The sequence below is a fragment of the Camellia sinensis genome, unplaced genomic scaffold (assembly GCF_055761805.1).
Source record: "Camellia sinensis isolate YWXY unplaced genomic scaffold, ASM5576180v1 Unanchor6, whole genome shotgun sequence".
In the NCBI taxonomy this organism is placed as follows: Eukaryota; Viridiplantae; Streptophyta; class Magnoliopsida; order Ericales; family Theaceae; genus Camellia; species Camellia sinensis.
In genome coordinates this window covers 15890001-15907092 of record NW_028129474.1, presented here as the reverse complement: position 1 = coordinate 15907092, position 17092 = coordinate 15890001, and the positions used below count along the sequence as shown (strand labels likewise).

The window sequence follows — 17092 nt, the reverse complement described above, 5'->3', positions numbered from 1 at the left end:
GCAACTTTCGAGGGACATACTTTTCGCAACAAGCTTCCACTAGGAAAGCATAGGCAACTCGTTCGAACGTCAAAGCCAACCAAATGGCAATTACCCGAGGGACACGCTTTTCGCAAGGCACCTTCCACTAGGGAAGCGCAGGCAACCCGAAGGCGAGTCGAAGACAACCCGAGGGACATGGAGGAATGCACCAGTGGAGTTCGCTGCACATGCAGGGATCCGTCCAACTCGCACAAACCGAACACAACTCACGCGCCACGACGTACACTGTGCACCAGCCCCCCAAAACGAATCACCCCCCGAAGGACTAAGAAGCCCGACGAACGCGCGAAAACATTTAGAGAGGCCGAGCAAGCACCGGTTAGCGCGAATGCAAATAACAAACGCAACAGGCAAATTTCGAGGGACATACTTTTCGCAACAAGCTTCCACTAGGAAAGCATAGGCAACTCGTTCGAACGTCAAAGCCAACCAAATGGCAATTACCCGAGGGACACGCTTTTCGCAAGGCACCTTCCACTAGGGAAGCGCAAGCAACCCGAAGGCGAGTCGAAGACAACCCGAGGGACATGGAGGAATGCACCAGTGGAGTTCGCTGCACAGGCAGGGATCCGTCCAACTCGCACAAACCGAACACAACTCACGCGCCACGACGTACACTGTGCACCAGCCCCCCAAAACGAATCACCCCCCGAAGGACCAAGAAGCCCGACGAACGCGCGAAAACATTTAGAGAGGCCGAGCAAGCACCGGTTAGCGCGAATGCAAATAACAAACGCAACAGGCAACTTTCGAGGGACATACTTCTCGCAACAAGCTTCCACAAGGAAAGCACAGGCAACTCGTTCGCACGCCAAAGCCAACCAAATGGCAATTTAACCGAGGGACATGCATTTCGCAAGGCAACTTGTACAATTACCCGAGGGACATGGCATGCTTGCCAAGGCCGTGGCTTGGCATGCTTGCCAAGGCCGTGGCTTGGCATGCTTGCCAAGGCCGTGGCATGACATGCTGCTGGCCAAGGCCGGGCATGCCATGCTGCTGGACAAGGCCGTGGCAAGGCATGCTGATGGCCGAGGCCGTGGCAAGGCATGCTGATGGCCGAGGCCGTGGCAAGGCATGCTGATGGCCGAGGCCGTGGCAAGGCATGCTGCTGGCCAAGGCGTTGGCATGGCATGCTGCTGCTGACCAAGGCTTGGGCTTGCCATGCTGCCGGCCAAGGCCGCGGCATGGCATGCTGCCGGCCAAGGCCGCGGCATGCCATGTTGCTGGCCAAGGCCGTGGCATGGCATGCTGCTGGCCAAGGCCGTGGCATGACATGCTGGCCAAGGCCGGGGCATGGCAAGCTGCTGGCCAAGGTCGTGGCATGGCACGCTGCTGGCCAAGGCCGGGGCATAGCACGCTGCTGGCCATGGCCGTGGCTTGGCAAGGTTGCCAAGGCCGGGGCATGGCGTGCTGCTGGCCAAGGCTTTGGCATGCCATGTTGCTGGCCAAGGCTGTGGCATGGCATGCTGCTGGCCAAGGCTGTGGCATGGCATGCTGCTGGCCAAGGCCGTGGCATGACATGCTGGCCAAGGCCGGGGCATGGCATGCTGCTGGCCAAGGTCGTGGCATGGCATGCTGCTGGCCAAGGCCGTGGCATGACATGCTTGCCAAGGCCAGGGCATGGCATGCTGCTGGCCAAGGCTTTGGCATGCCATGTTGCTGGCCAAGGCTGTGGCATGGCATGCTGCCCTAGGCCAACGTGCCACCGCCACCGCCGCGGGCCGCCACTCGACGCATCCCGTGCTTGGCTATGTAGTTTCGATGCCACAAGCCAATGCCACAAGCCAAGCGATGGCATGTGCCAAGCGCCCGCCTAGTGTCACGCCCCGCCAAATCACTAAGGCAAGATAACCTACAAAAGGGAAGTCTCAAGGAGGAAAGGCTAGTAAAGTGGCTTGGAAGCTCCTGGAAGACTTGAGAAAGTGTGAAGACCATAAATAATACTAGAGAGTTCTGGAACTCTCTAGAATAAAGGCTATGGGAGAATTGCCTAGAAGACTCTAGAATAATGTAGAGCATTATACTTGAAGGTTGTATGTATGTTCTAGAATAGGATGAGGGAAGGATCTAGAATCCCCTCCATCCATATAGATCTAGAATAGTCTATTAGGTGTAATAGGAGGAAGTGTCTAGAACACTCTCCACCATAGTAGCTCTAGAATATTCTATGTAAGGCTATATAAAGGGGAGGCCCTCATTTGGCCAAACCAACCTATGTAACACCCAACAACCAAGTAAATCCAAGTGTTGTAAGCTTTCTCTTAAGTGCAATACAAAGCTAATATTCTCCAAGTCTCTCTCTTGTGTGTGTACAATCCCCTAGCTCCCTTCCACTAAAGGCTTACTTAGGTGCAAGCAAGGCGTGCTTTAAGCATCTAAGGCCGCACGGTTGGCTTGGAAAAACCAAGGCCGTGACAGTTGGTATCAGAGCCAAGGTTACAAAGGCGTTGTAACCAGTTGGTATCAGAGCGGGTTGCGAAGGCGTCGTGACTAAGGAAGGAAGGGCACTATGTCGGAAGTAACTCACACAGAGGAGAACCGCGGAAGGGAGGCTGCTACAAACATGGGCAAATGGGCAATGCGGGTTAAGGATATGAAGCCAAGGGATAACTGCTTCCTTTGCGATGAGCTACATTGGGCAAGGGATTGTCCTAAGAGGAGGAGTCTCATTGCAAAGCTGGAGGAGCAAGAAAGGGAAGAGCAGTCTTGCATGGGATCTCTGCAGCTGCTTGAAGCGAAGCCTACTGCATCAACCCAAGGGGATAAGGGTTTGATGTACGTAGAGGACAAGGTTGATGGGGAGGCAACCCAAGTCATGGTCGACATCGGGGCATCGCACCACTTCATCAATGCGGAAGAGGCCAAGCGGGTTGGTCCGAACCTTGACGGGGGTCAAGGATTGATGAAGGTGGAAAACACCAAGGCAAAGTCCGTGGAGGGCCTGGCTCAAGGGGTTGAGTTGCACCTTGGTAAGTGGCGCGAAGAAGTCAAAGACTGTGGCATGGTGCTGGGACGGTACGTGGGACTTACGCCAAGCACCGTCATTGTGGAGTCCGCACCAAGGGTGGTGTCTGCGCGGGGCGGGTTTCCCGTGGGTAGGGGAACGGACAAGCATGGCGGTAGGCAGGGTAATGTCCCCCTGACAAAGGCATCAGGGACTAGCGGTGGTAGCATGTCATGTACCAAGTACAACGTGGCACAGTCAAAACCAAGAAGGAGTAAGTCAAGGAAAAAGACTACAACTTCAAGGATGGAGACGCGACGAGGGCGTCGCAAGCATAGGTGGGGGAGAATGTCACACCCCGCCGAATCATCAAGACCGACGCGACGAGGGCGTCGCGAGCATAGGTGGGGGAGAATGTCACGCCCCGCCAAATCACTAAGGCAAGATAACCTACAAAAGGGAAGTCTCAAGGAGGAAAGGCTAGTAAAGTGGCTTGGAAGCTCCTGGAAGACTTGAGAAAGTGTGAAGACCATAAATAATACTAGAGAGTTCTGGAACTCTCTAGAATAAAGGCTATGGGAGAATTGCCTAGAAGACTCTAGAATAATGTAGAGCATTATACTTGAAGGTTGTATGTATGTTCTAGAATAGGATGAGGGAAGGATCTAGAATCCCCTCCATCCATATAGATCTAGAATAGTCTATTAGGTGTAATAGGAGGAAGTGTCTAGAACACTCTCCACCATAGTAGCTCTAGAATATTCTATGTAAGGCTATATAAAGGGGAGGCCCTCATTTGGCCAAACCAACCTATGTAACACCCAACAACCAAGTAAATCCAAGTGTTGTAAGCTTTCTCTTAAGTGCAATACAAAGCTAATATTCTCCAAGTCTCTCTCTTGTGTGTGTACAATCCCCTAGCTCCCTTCCACTAAAGGCTTACTTAGGTGCAAGCAAGGCGTGCTTTAAGCATCTAAGGCCGCACGGTTGGCTTGGAAAAACCAAGGCCGTGACACTAGGCATAGGCGTGGCCTGTGGCCTGGCCATGCTGGCCAGCCTTAAGGGAGGTGCCCCCCCCTTATAATAGCCTGTTAAGCCCTTTTCAATCTGGCAGGAGGAAACATCAAGCATGTTCGAGGAGTCATAATGGGGTTTTTTTAAAAAGTAATGGTTTTTTGCCAAAACTTTCAACATGAAAGTTGTATGAAATAATTTAATACACCATAAAAAAAATTATAAAAAAATATTTGGCCACCGGAATATTTTATTTTAATTTATTTCAATTTTAATACTTAAAAAATAATAAAAATTACTAAAAATACTCAAAAAATTCTAGAAAAATTCCAACAATTATAAGATGAGGCACTAGTAATTATAGTAATTTTTTTAATTATTTTTTTATTTTTAATTTATTTTATTATAATTTTTATGAGTAAATAAATAATTAAAAAGCCCGACGAACGTGCAAAAACTCTTAGAGAAACCCAGCAAGCATCGGATAGCTCGAATGCAAATAACAAACGCAACAGGCAACTTCCGAGGGACATACTTTTCCCAACAAGCTTCCACTGGGGAAAGCACTAGCAACGTGTTCGCAAGTCAAAGGCAACCAAACCGGCTATTACCCGAGGGACAAGCATTTCGCAGGGCAACATATACGTAAGTCAAAGCCAAACCAAATGGCAATTACACGAGGGACAGGATTGCTTGCCAAGGGCGTGGCATGCGATGTTCTAGCCCAAGGCCAAGGCACGCCACGCTGCGGGACAAGGCCGTGGCAAGACATGCGGCTGGCCTTGGCCTTGGCATGGCATGCCGCCGGCTTTGGCTGGGCTGCGTTGGCCTTGCCATGGAATGTTGCTGGCTTCGGATGGGCTGCCTTGGCCTTGGCCTTGGCCGTGGCATGGCATGCTGCTGGCCTTGGCCTTGGCCTTGGCATGGCATGCTGCTGGCTTTGGCTGGGCTGCCTTGGCCGTGGCATGGCATGCTGCTGGCTTTGGCTGGGCTGCCTTGGCCGTGGCATGGCATGCTGCTGGCCTAGGCCTTGGCATGGCATGCTGCTGGCTTTGGCTGGGCTGCCTTGGCCGTGGCATGGCATGCTGCTGGCCTAGGCCTTGGCATGGCATCCTGCTGGCTTTGGCTGGCAGCCTTGGCCGTGGCATGGCATGCTGCTGGCCTTGGCCTTGGCATGGCATGCTGCTGGCTTTGGCTGGCCTGCCTTGGCCGTGGCATGGCATGCTGCTGGCCTTGGCCTTGGCATGGCATGCTGCTGGCTTTGGCTGGCCTGCCTTGGCCGTGGCATGGCATGCTGCTGGCCTAGGCCTTGGCATGGCATGCTGCTGGCTTTGGCTGGCCTGCCTTGGCCGTGGCATGGCATGCTGCTGGCCTAGGCATGGCATGGCATGCTGCTGGCTTTGGCTGGGCTGCCTTGGCCGTGGCATGGCATGCTGCTGGCCTTGGCCTTGATATGGCATGCTGCTGGCTTTGGCTGGGCTGCCTTGGCCGTGGCATGGCATGCTGCTGGCCTAGGCCTTGGCATGGCATGCTGCTGGCTTTGGCTGGGTTGCCTTGGCCTTGGCATGGCATGCTGCTGGCTTTGGCTGGCCTGCCTTGGCCGTGGCATGGCATGCTGCTGGCCTAGGCCATGGCATGGCATGCTGCTGGCTTTGGCTGGGCTGCCTTGGCCGTGGCATGGCATGCTGCTGCCCTTGGCCTTGATATGGCATGCTGCTGGCTTTGGCTGGGCTGCCTTGGCCGTGGCATGGCATGCTGCTGGCCTAGGCCTTGGCATGGCATGCTGCTGGCTTTGGCTGGCCTGCGTTGGCCGTGGCATGGCATGCTGCTGGCCTAGGCCTTCGCATGGCATGCTGCTGGCTTTGGCTGGGCTGCCTTGGCCGTGGCATGGCATGCTGCTGGCCTTGGCCTTGGCATGGCATGCTGCTGGCTTTGGCTGGGCTGCCTTGGCCGTGGCATGGCATGCTGGTGGCCTAGGCCTTGGCATGGCATGCTGCTGGCTTTGGCTGGCCTGCCTTGGCCGTGGCATGGCATGCTGCTGGCCTAAGCCTTGGCATGGCATGCTGCTGGCTTTGGTTGGGCTGCCTTGGCCGTGGCATGGCATGCTGCTGGCCTTGGCCTTGGCATGGCATGCTGCTGGCTTTGGCTGGCCTGCCTTGGCCGTGGCATGGCATGCTGCTGGCCTAGGCCTTGGCATGCAATGCTGCTGGCTTTGGCTGGGCTGCCTTGGCCGTGGCATGGCATGCTGCTGGCCTTGGCCTTGGCATGCCATGTTGTTGGCTTTGGCTGGCCTGCCTTGGCCGTGGCATGGCATGCTGCTGGCCTAGGCCTTGGCATGGCATGCTGCTGGCTTTGGCTGGGCTGCCTTGGCCGTGGCATGGCATGCTGCTGGCCTTGGCCTTGGCATGGCATGCTGCTGGCTTTGGCTGGGCTGCCTTGGCCGTGGCATGGCATGCTGCTGGCCTTGGCCTTGGCATGGCATGCTGCTGGCTTTGGCTGGGCTGCCTTGGCCGTGGCATGGCATGCTGCTGGCCTAGGCCTTGGCATGGCATGCTGCTGGCTTTGGCTGGGCTGCCTTGGCCGTGGCATGGCATGCTGCTGGCCTAGGCCTTGGCATGGTATGCTGCTGGCCTAGGCCTTGGCATGGCATGCTGCTGGCTTTGGCTGGCAGCCTTGGCCGTGGCATGGCATGCTGCTGGCCTTGGCCTTGGCATGGCATGCTGCTGGCCTTGGCCTTGGCATGGCATGCTGCTGGCTTTGGCTGGCCTGCCTTGGCCGTGGCATGGCATGCTGCTGGCCTAGGCCTTGGCATGGCATGCTGCTGGCTTTGGCTGGCCTGCCTTGGCCGTGGCATGGCATGCTGCTGGCCTAGGCATGGCATGGCATGCTGCTGGCTTTGGCTGGGCTGCCTTGGCCGTGGCATGGTATGCTGCTGGCCTTGGCCTTGATATGGCATGCTGCTGGCTTTGGCTGGGCTGCCTTGGCCGTGGCATGGCATGCTGCTGGCCTTGGCCTTGGCATGGCATGCTGCTGGCTTTGGCTGGCCTGCCTTGGCCGTGGCATGGCATGCTGCTGGCCTAGGCCTTGGCATGGCATGCTGCTGGCTTTGGCTGGCCTGTTTTGGCCGTGGCATGGCATGCTGCTGGCCTAGGCCTTGGCATGGCATGCTGCTGGCTTTGGCTGGCCTGCCTTGGCCGTGGCATGGCATGCTGCTGGCCTAGGCCATGGCATGGCATGCTGCTGGCTTTGGCTGGGCTGCCTTGGCCGTGGCATGGCATGCTGCTGGCCTTGGCCTTGATATGGCATGCTGCTGGCTTTGGCTGGGCTGCCTTGGCCGTGGCATGGCATGCTGCTGGCCTAGGCCTTGGCATGGCATGCTGCTGGCTTTGGCTGGCCTGCCTTGGCCGTGGCATGGCATGCTGCTGGCCTTGGCCTTGGCATGGCATGCTGCTGGCTTTGGCTGGCCTGCCTTGGCCGTGGCATGGCATGCTGCTGGCCTAGGCCATGGCATGGCATGCTGCTGGCTTTGGCTGGGCTGCCTTGGCCGTGGCATGGCATGCTGCTGCCCTTGGCCGTGATATGGCATGCTGCTGGCTTTGGCTGGGCTGCCTTGGCCGTGGCATGGCATGCTGCTGGCCTAGGCCTTGGCATGGCATGCTGCTGGCTTTGGCTGGCCTGCCTTGGCCGTGGCATGGCATGCTGCTGGCCTAGGCCTTGGCATGGCATGCTGCTGGCTTTGGCTGGGCTGCCTTGGCCGTGGCATGGCATGCTGCTGGCCTTGGCCTTGGCATGGCATGCTGCTGGCTTTGGCTGGGCTGCCTTGGCCGTGGCATGGCATGCTGGTGGCCTAGGCCTTGGCATGGCATGCTGCTGGCTTTGGCTGGCCTGCCTTGGCCGTGGCATGGCATGCTGCTGGCCTAGGCCTTGGCATGGCATGCTGCTGGCTTTGGTTGGGCTGCCTTGGCCGTGGCATGGCATGCTGCTGGCCTTGGCCTTGGCATGGCATGCTGCTGGCTTTGGCTGGCCTGCCTTGGCCGTGGCATGGCATGCTGCTGGCCTAGGCCTTGGCATGGCATGCTGCTGGCTTTGGCTGGGCTGCCTTGGCCGTGGCATGGCATGCTGCTGGCCTTGGCCTTGGCATGGCATGCTGCTGGCTTTGGCTGGGCTGCCTTGGCCGTGGCATGGCATGCTGCTGGCCATGGCCTTGGCATGGCATGCTGCTGGCTTTGGCTTGCCTGCCTTGGCCGTGGCATGGCATGCTGCTGGCCTAGGCCTTGGCATGGCATGCTGCTGGCTTTGGCTGGGCTGCCTTGGCCGTGGCATGGCATGCTGCTGGCCTTGGCCTTGGCATGGCATGCTGCTGGCTTTGGCTGGGCTGCCTTGGCCGTGGCATGGCATGCTGGTGGCCTAGGCCTTGGCATGGCATGCTGCTGGCTTTGGCTGGCCTGCCTTGGCCGTGGCATGGCATGCTGCTGGCCTAGGCCTTGGCATGGCATGCTGCTGGCTTTGGTTGGGCTGCCTTGGCCGTGGCATGGCATGCTGCTGGCCTTGGCCTTGGCATGGCATGCTGCTGGCTTTGGCTGGCCTGCCTTGGCCGTGGCATGGCATGCTGCTGGCCTAGGCCTTGGCATGGCATGCTGCTGGCTTTGGCTGGGCTGCCTTGGCCGTGGCATGGCATGCTGCTGGCCTTGGCCTTGGCATGGCATGCTGCTGGCTTTGGCTGGGCTGCCTTGGCCGTGGCATGGCATGCTGCTGGCCATGGCCTTGGCATGGCATGCTGCTGGCTTTGGCTTGCCTGCCTTGGCCGTGGCATGGCATGCTGCTGGCCTAGGCCTTGGCATGGCATGCTGCTGGCTTTGGCTGGGCTGCCTTGGCCGTGGCATGGCATGCTGCTGGCCTTGGCCTTGGCATGGCATGCTGCTGGCTTTGGCTGGCCTGCCTTGGCCGTGGCATGGCATGCTGCTGGCCTAGGCCTTGGCATGGCATGCTGCTGGCTTTGGCTGGGCTGCCTTGGCCGTGGCATGGCATGCTGCTGGCCTAGGCCTTGGCATGGCATGCTGCTGGCTTTGGCTGGCCTGCCTTGGCCGTGGCATGGCATGCTGCTGGCCTTGGCCTTGGCATGGCATGCTGCTGGCTTTGGCTGGCATGCCTTGGCCGTGGCATGGCATGCTGCTGGCCTAGGCCATGGCATGGCTTGCTGCTGGCTTTGGCTGGGCTGCCTTGGCCGTGGCATGGCATGCTGCTGCCCTTGGCCGTGATATGGCATGCTGCTGGCTTTGGCTGGGCTGCCTTGGCCGTGGCATGGCATGCTGCTGGCCTTGGCCTTGGCATGGCATGCTGCTGGCTTTGGCTGGGCTGCCTTGGCCGTGGCATGGCATGCTGCTGGCCATGGCCTTGGCATGGCATGCTGCTGGCTTTGGCTTGCCTGCCTTGGCCGTGGCATGGCATGCTGCTGGCCTAGGCCTTGGCATGGCATGCTGCTGGCTTTGGCTGGGCTGCCTTGGCCGTGGCATGGCATGCTGCTGGCCTTGGCCTTGGCATGGCATGCTGCTGGCTTTGGCTTGCCTGCCTTGGCCGTGGCATGGCATGCTGCTGGCCTAGGCCTTGGCATGGCATGCTGCTGGCTTTGGCTGGGCTGCCTTGGCCGTGGCATGGCATGCTGCTGGCCTTGGCCTTGGCTTGGCATGCTGCTGGCTTTGGCTGGGCTGCCTTGGCCGTGGCATGGCATGCTGCTGGCCTTGGCCTTGGCATGGCATGCTGCTGGCTTTGGCTGGCCTGCCTTGGCCGTGGCATGGCATGCTGCTGGCCTTGGCATGGCATGCTGCTGGCTTTGGCTGGGCTGCCTTCGCCGTGGCATGCCATGCTGCTGGCCTTGGCCTTGGGGCTGGGCTGCCTTGGCTGCGGTTCTTATCACTAGACGTGCGTTGCGTGCGAAGGCGTGCAAAGGCGTGCGCGACCATGCGCGCAACACGCGCACCGTGGTCAAAAGACCACGCGCGCGGTATTCGCACAGGCCACGCTGCCCACGCCGCGGGCATGCCAGGCCGCCCAGGCCGTGCGCATGCCATGCCGTGCTGCCCAGGCCGGCTGCATGCCAGGCCGCCCAGGCCGTGCGCATGCCATGCCGTGCTGCCCACGCCGCGGGCATGCCAGGCCGGCTGCATGCCAGGCCGCCCAGGCCGTGCGCATGCCATGCCGTGCTGCCCACGCCGCGGGCATGCCAGGCCGGCTGCATGCCAGGCCGCCCAGGCCGTGCGCATGCCATGCCGTGCTGCCCATGCCGCGCGCATGCCAGGCCGCCCACGCCCGCGCGCATGCCACGCCATGCTGCCCAAGGCCGCGCCCAGGCCGCGCAAGGCCGCGCCCAGGCCGCCCAAGGCCGCGCCCAGGCCGCGCAAGGCCGCCCAAGGCCGCGGTCCAGGCCGCCCAAGGCCGCGGCCGAGCCGCCCCAGGCCGCAGCCCAGGCCGCGGTCGAGCCGCAGTGCATGTAACCCAAGGCCGCAGCCCAGGCCGCGCCCAACATGGGGCGTACCTGCCACTGCCTTGCCCTGGGCAAGGGAGGTGCCCCCCCCTTATAATAGCCTGTTAAGCCCTTTTCAATCTGGCAGGAGGAAACATCAAGCATGTTCGAGGAGTCATAATGGGGTTTTTTTAAAAAGTAATGGTTTTTTGCCAAAACTTTCAACATGAAAGTTGTAGGAAATAATTTAATACACCATAAAAAAAATTAAAAAAAATATTTTTTTACAGAAAATATTTTATTTTAATTTATTTCGATATTAATACTTAAAAAATAATAAAAATTAATAAAAATAGTCAAAAAATTATGGAAAAATTCCCATAATTAAAGGATGATTCACTAGTAATTATAGAAATTATTAAATTATTTTTTTCATTTTTTTTATTTTATTTTGATTTTTTTATGCCAAATAAGGGCTTTAAAAATTCGAAAAGCTCCAGAAAAATTGCAAAAAAATAGGGAATGACATTTAAAATTGATTGTAGTGCATTTTTAATTGTGTTGCACGGTTTGGGTAAGATTATAAAAGAATCATGTTCAAAAAGATCGATCGAGGCGGTGGCACGCCATGGCCTTGGCCTTGGCCTTGGCCTTTGCCCGCGGCCTTGGCCTTTGCCTTGGCCTTGGCCATGCCTTGCACAGGGACTTGGCCTTGCCCACTGCCTTGGCCTTGGCTTTGGCCTTGGCCTTGGCATGGCATGGCATGCTCGCCGAGGCCGTGGCATGCCTTGCTGCTAGCCAAGGCCGTGGCGTGGCATGCTCGCCCAGCCCGTGGCATGCCGTGCTCGCCCAGCCCGTGGCACGCCATGTTGGCCCAAGGCATTGGCATGGCATGCCGGCCAAGGCATGCTGGCCAACGCTGCACAAGGCGGTGCCATGGCATGGCATGCTGACCAAGACCGTGCCATGGCATGCTGGGCGAGGCCGGGGCATGGCATGCTGGCCGAGGCCGTGGCTTGCCATGCCGCCACGGCCGTGGCATGCCGGGCAACGGACCGGCATGGCCCAGCCCGTGGCACGCCATGTTGGCCCAAGGCATTGGCATGGCATGCCGGCCAAGGCATGCTGGCCAACGCTGCGGCACGGCGTGCTGGACAAGGCGGTGCCATGGCATGGCATGCTGACCAAGACAGTGCCATGGCATGCTGGCCGAGGCCGTGGCATGGCATGCTGGCCGAGGCCGTGGCTTGCCATGCCGCCACGGCCGTGGCATGCTGGGCAACGGACCGGCATGGCATGCTGGCCGTGGCGGTGGCACGACATGCTGGCCAAGGCAGTGGCATGGCATGTAGGCCAAGGCTAAGGCATGGCACGCTGTGGCATGGCACGCTGGCCAAGGCAGTCGCAAGGCATGCGGGCCGAGGCCGCGGCACGGCCCGCTGGGCAACGCGGTGGCATGGCATGCTGGGCAACGCCGTGGCAAGGCATGCGGGCCGAGGCCTTGGCATGGCATGCTGGCCGAGGCCGTGGCATGGCATGCGGGCCGAGGCCGTGGCATGGCATGGCATGCGGGCCGAGGCCGTGGCATGGCATGCGGGCCGAGGCCGTGGCGTGGCATGGCATGGCATGTTGGGCAACGCCGTGGCAAGACATGCGGGCCGAGGCCGTGGCATGGCATGTTGGGCAACGCCCTGGCAAGCCATGCGGGCCGAGGCCGTGGCGTGGCATGTTGGCCAAGGCTAAGGCATGGCACGCCGGGCAACGCGGTGCATTGGCATGCTGGGCAGCGCGGTGGCAAGGCATGGGGGCCGAGGCCGTGGCATGGCATGTTGGGCAACGCCGTGGCAAGACATGCGGGCCGAGGCCGTGGCATGGCATGCGGGCCGAGGCCGTGGCACGACATGTTGGCCAAGGCTAAGGCATGGCACGCCGGGCAACGCGGTGGCATGGCATGCTGGGCAACGCGGTGGCAAGGCAAGCGGGCCGAGGCCGTGGCATGGCATGTTGGGCAACGCCGTAGAAGGGCATGCGGGCCGAGGCCGTGGCATGGCATGCGGGCCGAGGCCGTGGCATGGCATGTTGGGCGACGCCGTAGCAAGGCATGCGGGCCGAGGCCGTGGCATGTCATGCGGGCCGAGGCCGTGGCATGGCATGCGGGCCGAGGCCGTGGCATGGCATGTTGGCCGAGGCCGTGGCAAGGCATGCGGGCCGAGGCCGTGGCATGGCATGTTTGGCAACGCCGTGGCAAGACATGCGGGCCGTGGCATGGCATGGCATGCGGGCCGAGGCCGTGGCACGACATGTTGGCCAAGGCTAAGGCATGGCACGCCGGGCAACGCGGTGGCATGGCACGCCGGGCAACGCGGTGGCAAGGCATGCGGGCCGGGGCCGTGGCATGGCATGTTGGGCGACGCCGTAGCAAGGCATGCGGTCCGAGGCCGTGGCATGTCATGCGGGCCGAGGCCATGGCATGGCATGCGGGCCGAGGCCGTGGCATGGCATGTTGGGCGACGCCGTAGCAAGGCATGCGGGCCGAGGCCGTGGCATGTCATGCGAGCCGAGGCCGTGGCATGGCATGCGGGCCGAGGCCGTGGCATGGCAAGTTGGGCGACGTCGTGGCAAGGCATGCGGGCCGAGGCCGTGGCATGTCACGCGGGCCGAGGCCGTGGCATGGCATGCGGGCAGAGGCCGTGGCATGGCATGTTGGGCGACGCCGTCGCAAGGCATGCGGGCCGAGGCCGTGGCATGGCATGCGGGCCGAGGCCGTGGCATGGCATGTTGGGCGACGCCGTAGCAAGGCATGCGGGCCGAGGCCGTGGCATGGCATGTTTGGCAACGCCGTGGCAAGACATGAGGGCCGTGGCATGGCATGGCATGCGGGCCGAGGCCGTGGCACGACATGTTGGCCAAGGCTAAGGCATGGCACGCCGGGCAACGCGGTGGCATGGCATGCGGGCCGGGGCCGTGGCATGGCATGTTGGCCAACGTCGTAGCAAGGCATGCGGGCCGAGGCCGAGGCCGTGGCACGGCATGCGGGCCGAGGCTGTGGCATGGCATGTTGGGCGACGCCGTAGCAAGGCATGCGGTCCGAGGCCGTGGCATGTCATGCGGGCCGAGGCCGTGGCATGGCATGCGGGCCGAGGCCGTGGCATGGCATGTTGGGCGACGCCGTAGCAAGGCATGCGGGCCGAGGCCGTGCCGTGGCATGCGGGCCGAGGCCGTGGCATGGCATGCGGGCCGAGGCCGTGGCATGGCATGTTGGGCGACGCCGTAGCAAGGCATGCGGTCCGAGGCCGTGGCCTGTCATGCGGGCCGAGGCCGTGGCATGGCATGCGGGCCGAGGCCGTGGCATGGCATGCGGGCCGAGGCCGTGGCATGGCATGTTGGGCGACGCCGTAGCATGGCATGCGGGCCGAGGCCGTGGCATGTCATGCGCGCCGAGGCCGTGGCATGGCATGCGGGCCGAGGCCGTGGCATGGCAAGTTGGGCGACGTCGTGGCAAGGCATGCGGGCCGAGGCCGTGGCATGGCATGCGGGCCGAGGCCGTGGCAAGGCATGTTGGGCGACGCCGTAGCAAGGCATGCGGGCCGAGGCCGTGGCATGTCATGCGGGCCGAGGCCGTGGCATGGCATGCGGGCCGAGGCCGTGGCATGGCATGTTGGGCGACGCCGTAGCAAGGCATGCGGGCCGAGGCCGTGCCGTGGCATGCGGGCCGAGGCCGTGGCATGGCATGTTGGGCGACGCCGTAGCAAGGCATGCGGTCCGAGGCCGTGGCATGTCATGCGGGCCGAGGCCGTGGCATGGCATGCGGGCCGAGGCCGTGGCATGGCATGTTGGGCGACGCCGTAGCAAGGCATGCGGTCCGAGGCCGTGGCATGTCATGCGGGCCGAGGCCGTGGCATGGCATGCGGGCCGAGGCCGTGCCATGGCAAGTTGGGCGACGTCGTGGCAAGGCATGCGGGCCGAGGCCGTGGCATGGCATGCGGGCCGAGGCCGTGGCAAGGCATGTTGGGCGACGCCGTCGCAAGGCATGCGGGCCGAGGCCGTGGCATGTCATGCGGGCCGAGGCCGTGGCATGGCATGCGGGCCGAGGCCGTGGCATGGCATGTTGGGCGACGCCGTAGCAAGGCATGCGGTCCGAGGCCGTGGCATGTCATGCGGGCCGAGGCCGTGGCATGGCATGCGGGCCGAGGCCGTGGCATGGCATGCTGGGCGACGCCGTAGCAAGGCATGCGGGCCGAGGCCGTGCCGTGGCGTGCGGGCCGAGGCCGTGGCATGGCATGTTGGGCGACGCCGTAGCAAGGCATGCGGTCCGAGGCCGTGGCATGTCATGCGGGCCGAGGCCGTGGCATGGCATGCGGGCCGAGGCCGTGGCATGGCATGTTGGGCGACGCCGTAGCAAGGCATGCGGGCCGAGGCCGTGCCGTGGCATGCGGGCCGAGGCCGTGGCATGGCATGTTGGGCGACGCCGTAGCAAGGCATGCGGTCCGAGGCCGTGGCATGTCATGCGGGCCGAGGCCGTGGCATGGCATGCGGGCCGAGGCCGTGGCATGGCATGTTGGGCGACGCCGTAGCAAGGCATGCGGGCCGAGGCCGTGGCATGTCATGCGGGCCGAGGCCGTGGCATGGCATGCGGGCCGAGGCCGTGGCATGGCAAGTTGGGCGGCGTCGTGGCAAGGCATGCTGGCCGAGGCCGTGGCATGTCATGCGGGCCGAGGCCGCGGCATGGCATGCGGGCCGAGGCCGTGGCAAGGCATGTTGGGCGACGCCGTAGCAAGGCATGCGGGCCGAGGCCGTGGCATGTCATGCGGGCCGAGGCCGTGGCACGTCATGCGGGCCGAGGCCGTGGCATGGCATGTTTGGCCACGCCGTGGCAAGACATGCGGGCCGTGGCATGGCATGGCATGCGGGCCGAGGCCGTGGCTCGACATGTTGGCCAAGGCTAAGGCATGGCACGCCGGGCAACGCGGTGGCATGGCATGCTGGGCAACGCGGTGGCAAGGCATGCGGGCCGAGGCCGTGGCATGGCATGTTGGGCAACGCCGCAGCAAGGCATGCGGGCCGAGGCCGTGGCATGGCATGCGGGCCGAGGCCGTGGCATGGCATGCGGGCCGAGGCCGTGGCATGGCATGTTGGACGACGCCGTAGCAAGGCATGCGGTCCGAGGCCGTGGCATGTCATGCGGGCCGAGGCCGTGGCATGGCATGCGGGCCGAGGCCGTGGCATGGCATGTTGGGCGACGCCGTAGCAAGGCATGCGGGCCGAGGCCGTGCCGTGGCATGCGGGCCGAGGCCGTGGCATGGCATGTTGGGCGACGCCGTAGCAAGGCATGCGGGCCGAGGCCGAGGCCGTGGCATGTCATGCGGGCCGAGGCCGTGGCAGGGCATGCGGGCCGAGGCCGTGGCATGGCAAGTTGGGCGGCGTCGTGGCAAGGCATGCGGGCCGAGGCCGTGGCATGTCATGCGGGCCGAGGCCGTGGCACGGCATGCGGGCCGAGGCCGTGGCACGTCATGCGGGCCGAGGCCGTGGCATGGCATGTTTGGCAATGCCGTGGCAAGACATGCGGGCTGTGGCATGGCATGGCATGCGGGCCGAGGCCGTGGCTCGACATGTTGGCCAAGGCTAAGGCATGGCACGCCGGGCAACGCGGTGGCATGGCATGCTGGGCAACGCGGTGGCAAGGCATGCGGGCCGAGGCCGTGGCATGGCATGTTGGGCAACGCCGCAGCAAGGCATGCGGGCCGAGGCCGTGGCATGGCATGCGGGCCGAGGCCGTGGCATGGCATGCGGGCCGTGGCCGTGGCATGGCATGTTGGGCGACGCCGTCGCAAGGCATGCGGGCCGAGGCCGTGGCATGGCATGTTTGGCAACGCCGTGGCAAGACATGCGGGCCGTGGCATGGCATGGCATGCGGGCCGAGGCCGTGGCACGGCATGCGGGCCGAGGCCGTGGCATGGCATGTTGGGCGACGCCGTAGCAAGGCATGCGGGCCGAGGCCGTGGCCGTGGCATGGCATGCGGGCCGGGGCCGTGGCATGGCATGGCATGCGGGCCGAGGCCGTGGCATGGCATGTTGGGCAACGCCGTGGCAAGGCATGCGGGCCGAGGCCGTGGCATGGCATGATGGCCGAGGCCGTGGCATGTCATGCGGGCCGAGGCCGTGGCATGGCATGTTGGGCGACGCCGTAGCAAGGCATGCGGTCCGAGGCCGTGGCATGTCATGCGGGCCGAGGCCGTGGCATGGCTTGTTGGGCGACGCCGTAGCAAGGCATGCGGGCCGAGGCCGTGGCATGTCATGCTGGCCAAGGCCAAGGCATGGCATGGCATGGCATGCGGGCCGAGGCCGTGGCATGGCATGTTGGGCAACGCCGTGGCAAGGCATGCGGGCCGAGGCCGTGGCATGGCATGATGGCCGAGGCCGTGGCATGCCATGCTGGCCAAGGCTAAGGCATGGCATGCCGGGCAACGCGGTGGCATGGCATGCTGGGCAACGCCGTGGCAAGGCATGCGGGCCGAGGCCGTGGCATGGCATGTTGGGCAACGCCTTGGCAAGACATGCGGGCCGAGGCCGTGGCATGGCATGGCATGTTGGGCAACGCCTTGGCAAGGCATGCGGGCCGAGGCCGTGGC

The 17092-nt window shown here is 62.4% G+C and overlaps 1 protein-coding gene across 1 annotated transcript in view; it reads left to right on the top strand.

Moving 5' to 3' along the window:
- The first annotated feature begins 1868 nt into the window (after window positions 1-1868).
- The window catches only part of LOC145818212 (uncharacterized), a 237950-nt gene continuing 222726 nt past the window's right edge, over window positions 1869-17092 (top strand). The window contains exon 1 of the mRNA XM_082912783.1: window positions 1869-3393. Coding sequence (XP_082768909.1) covers window positions 2555-3393 — 839 coding nt within the window. The 5' untranslated portion in view covers window positions 1869-2554. The remainder of the gene's footprint in view (window positions 3394-17092) is intronic.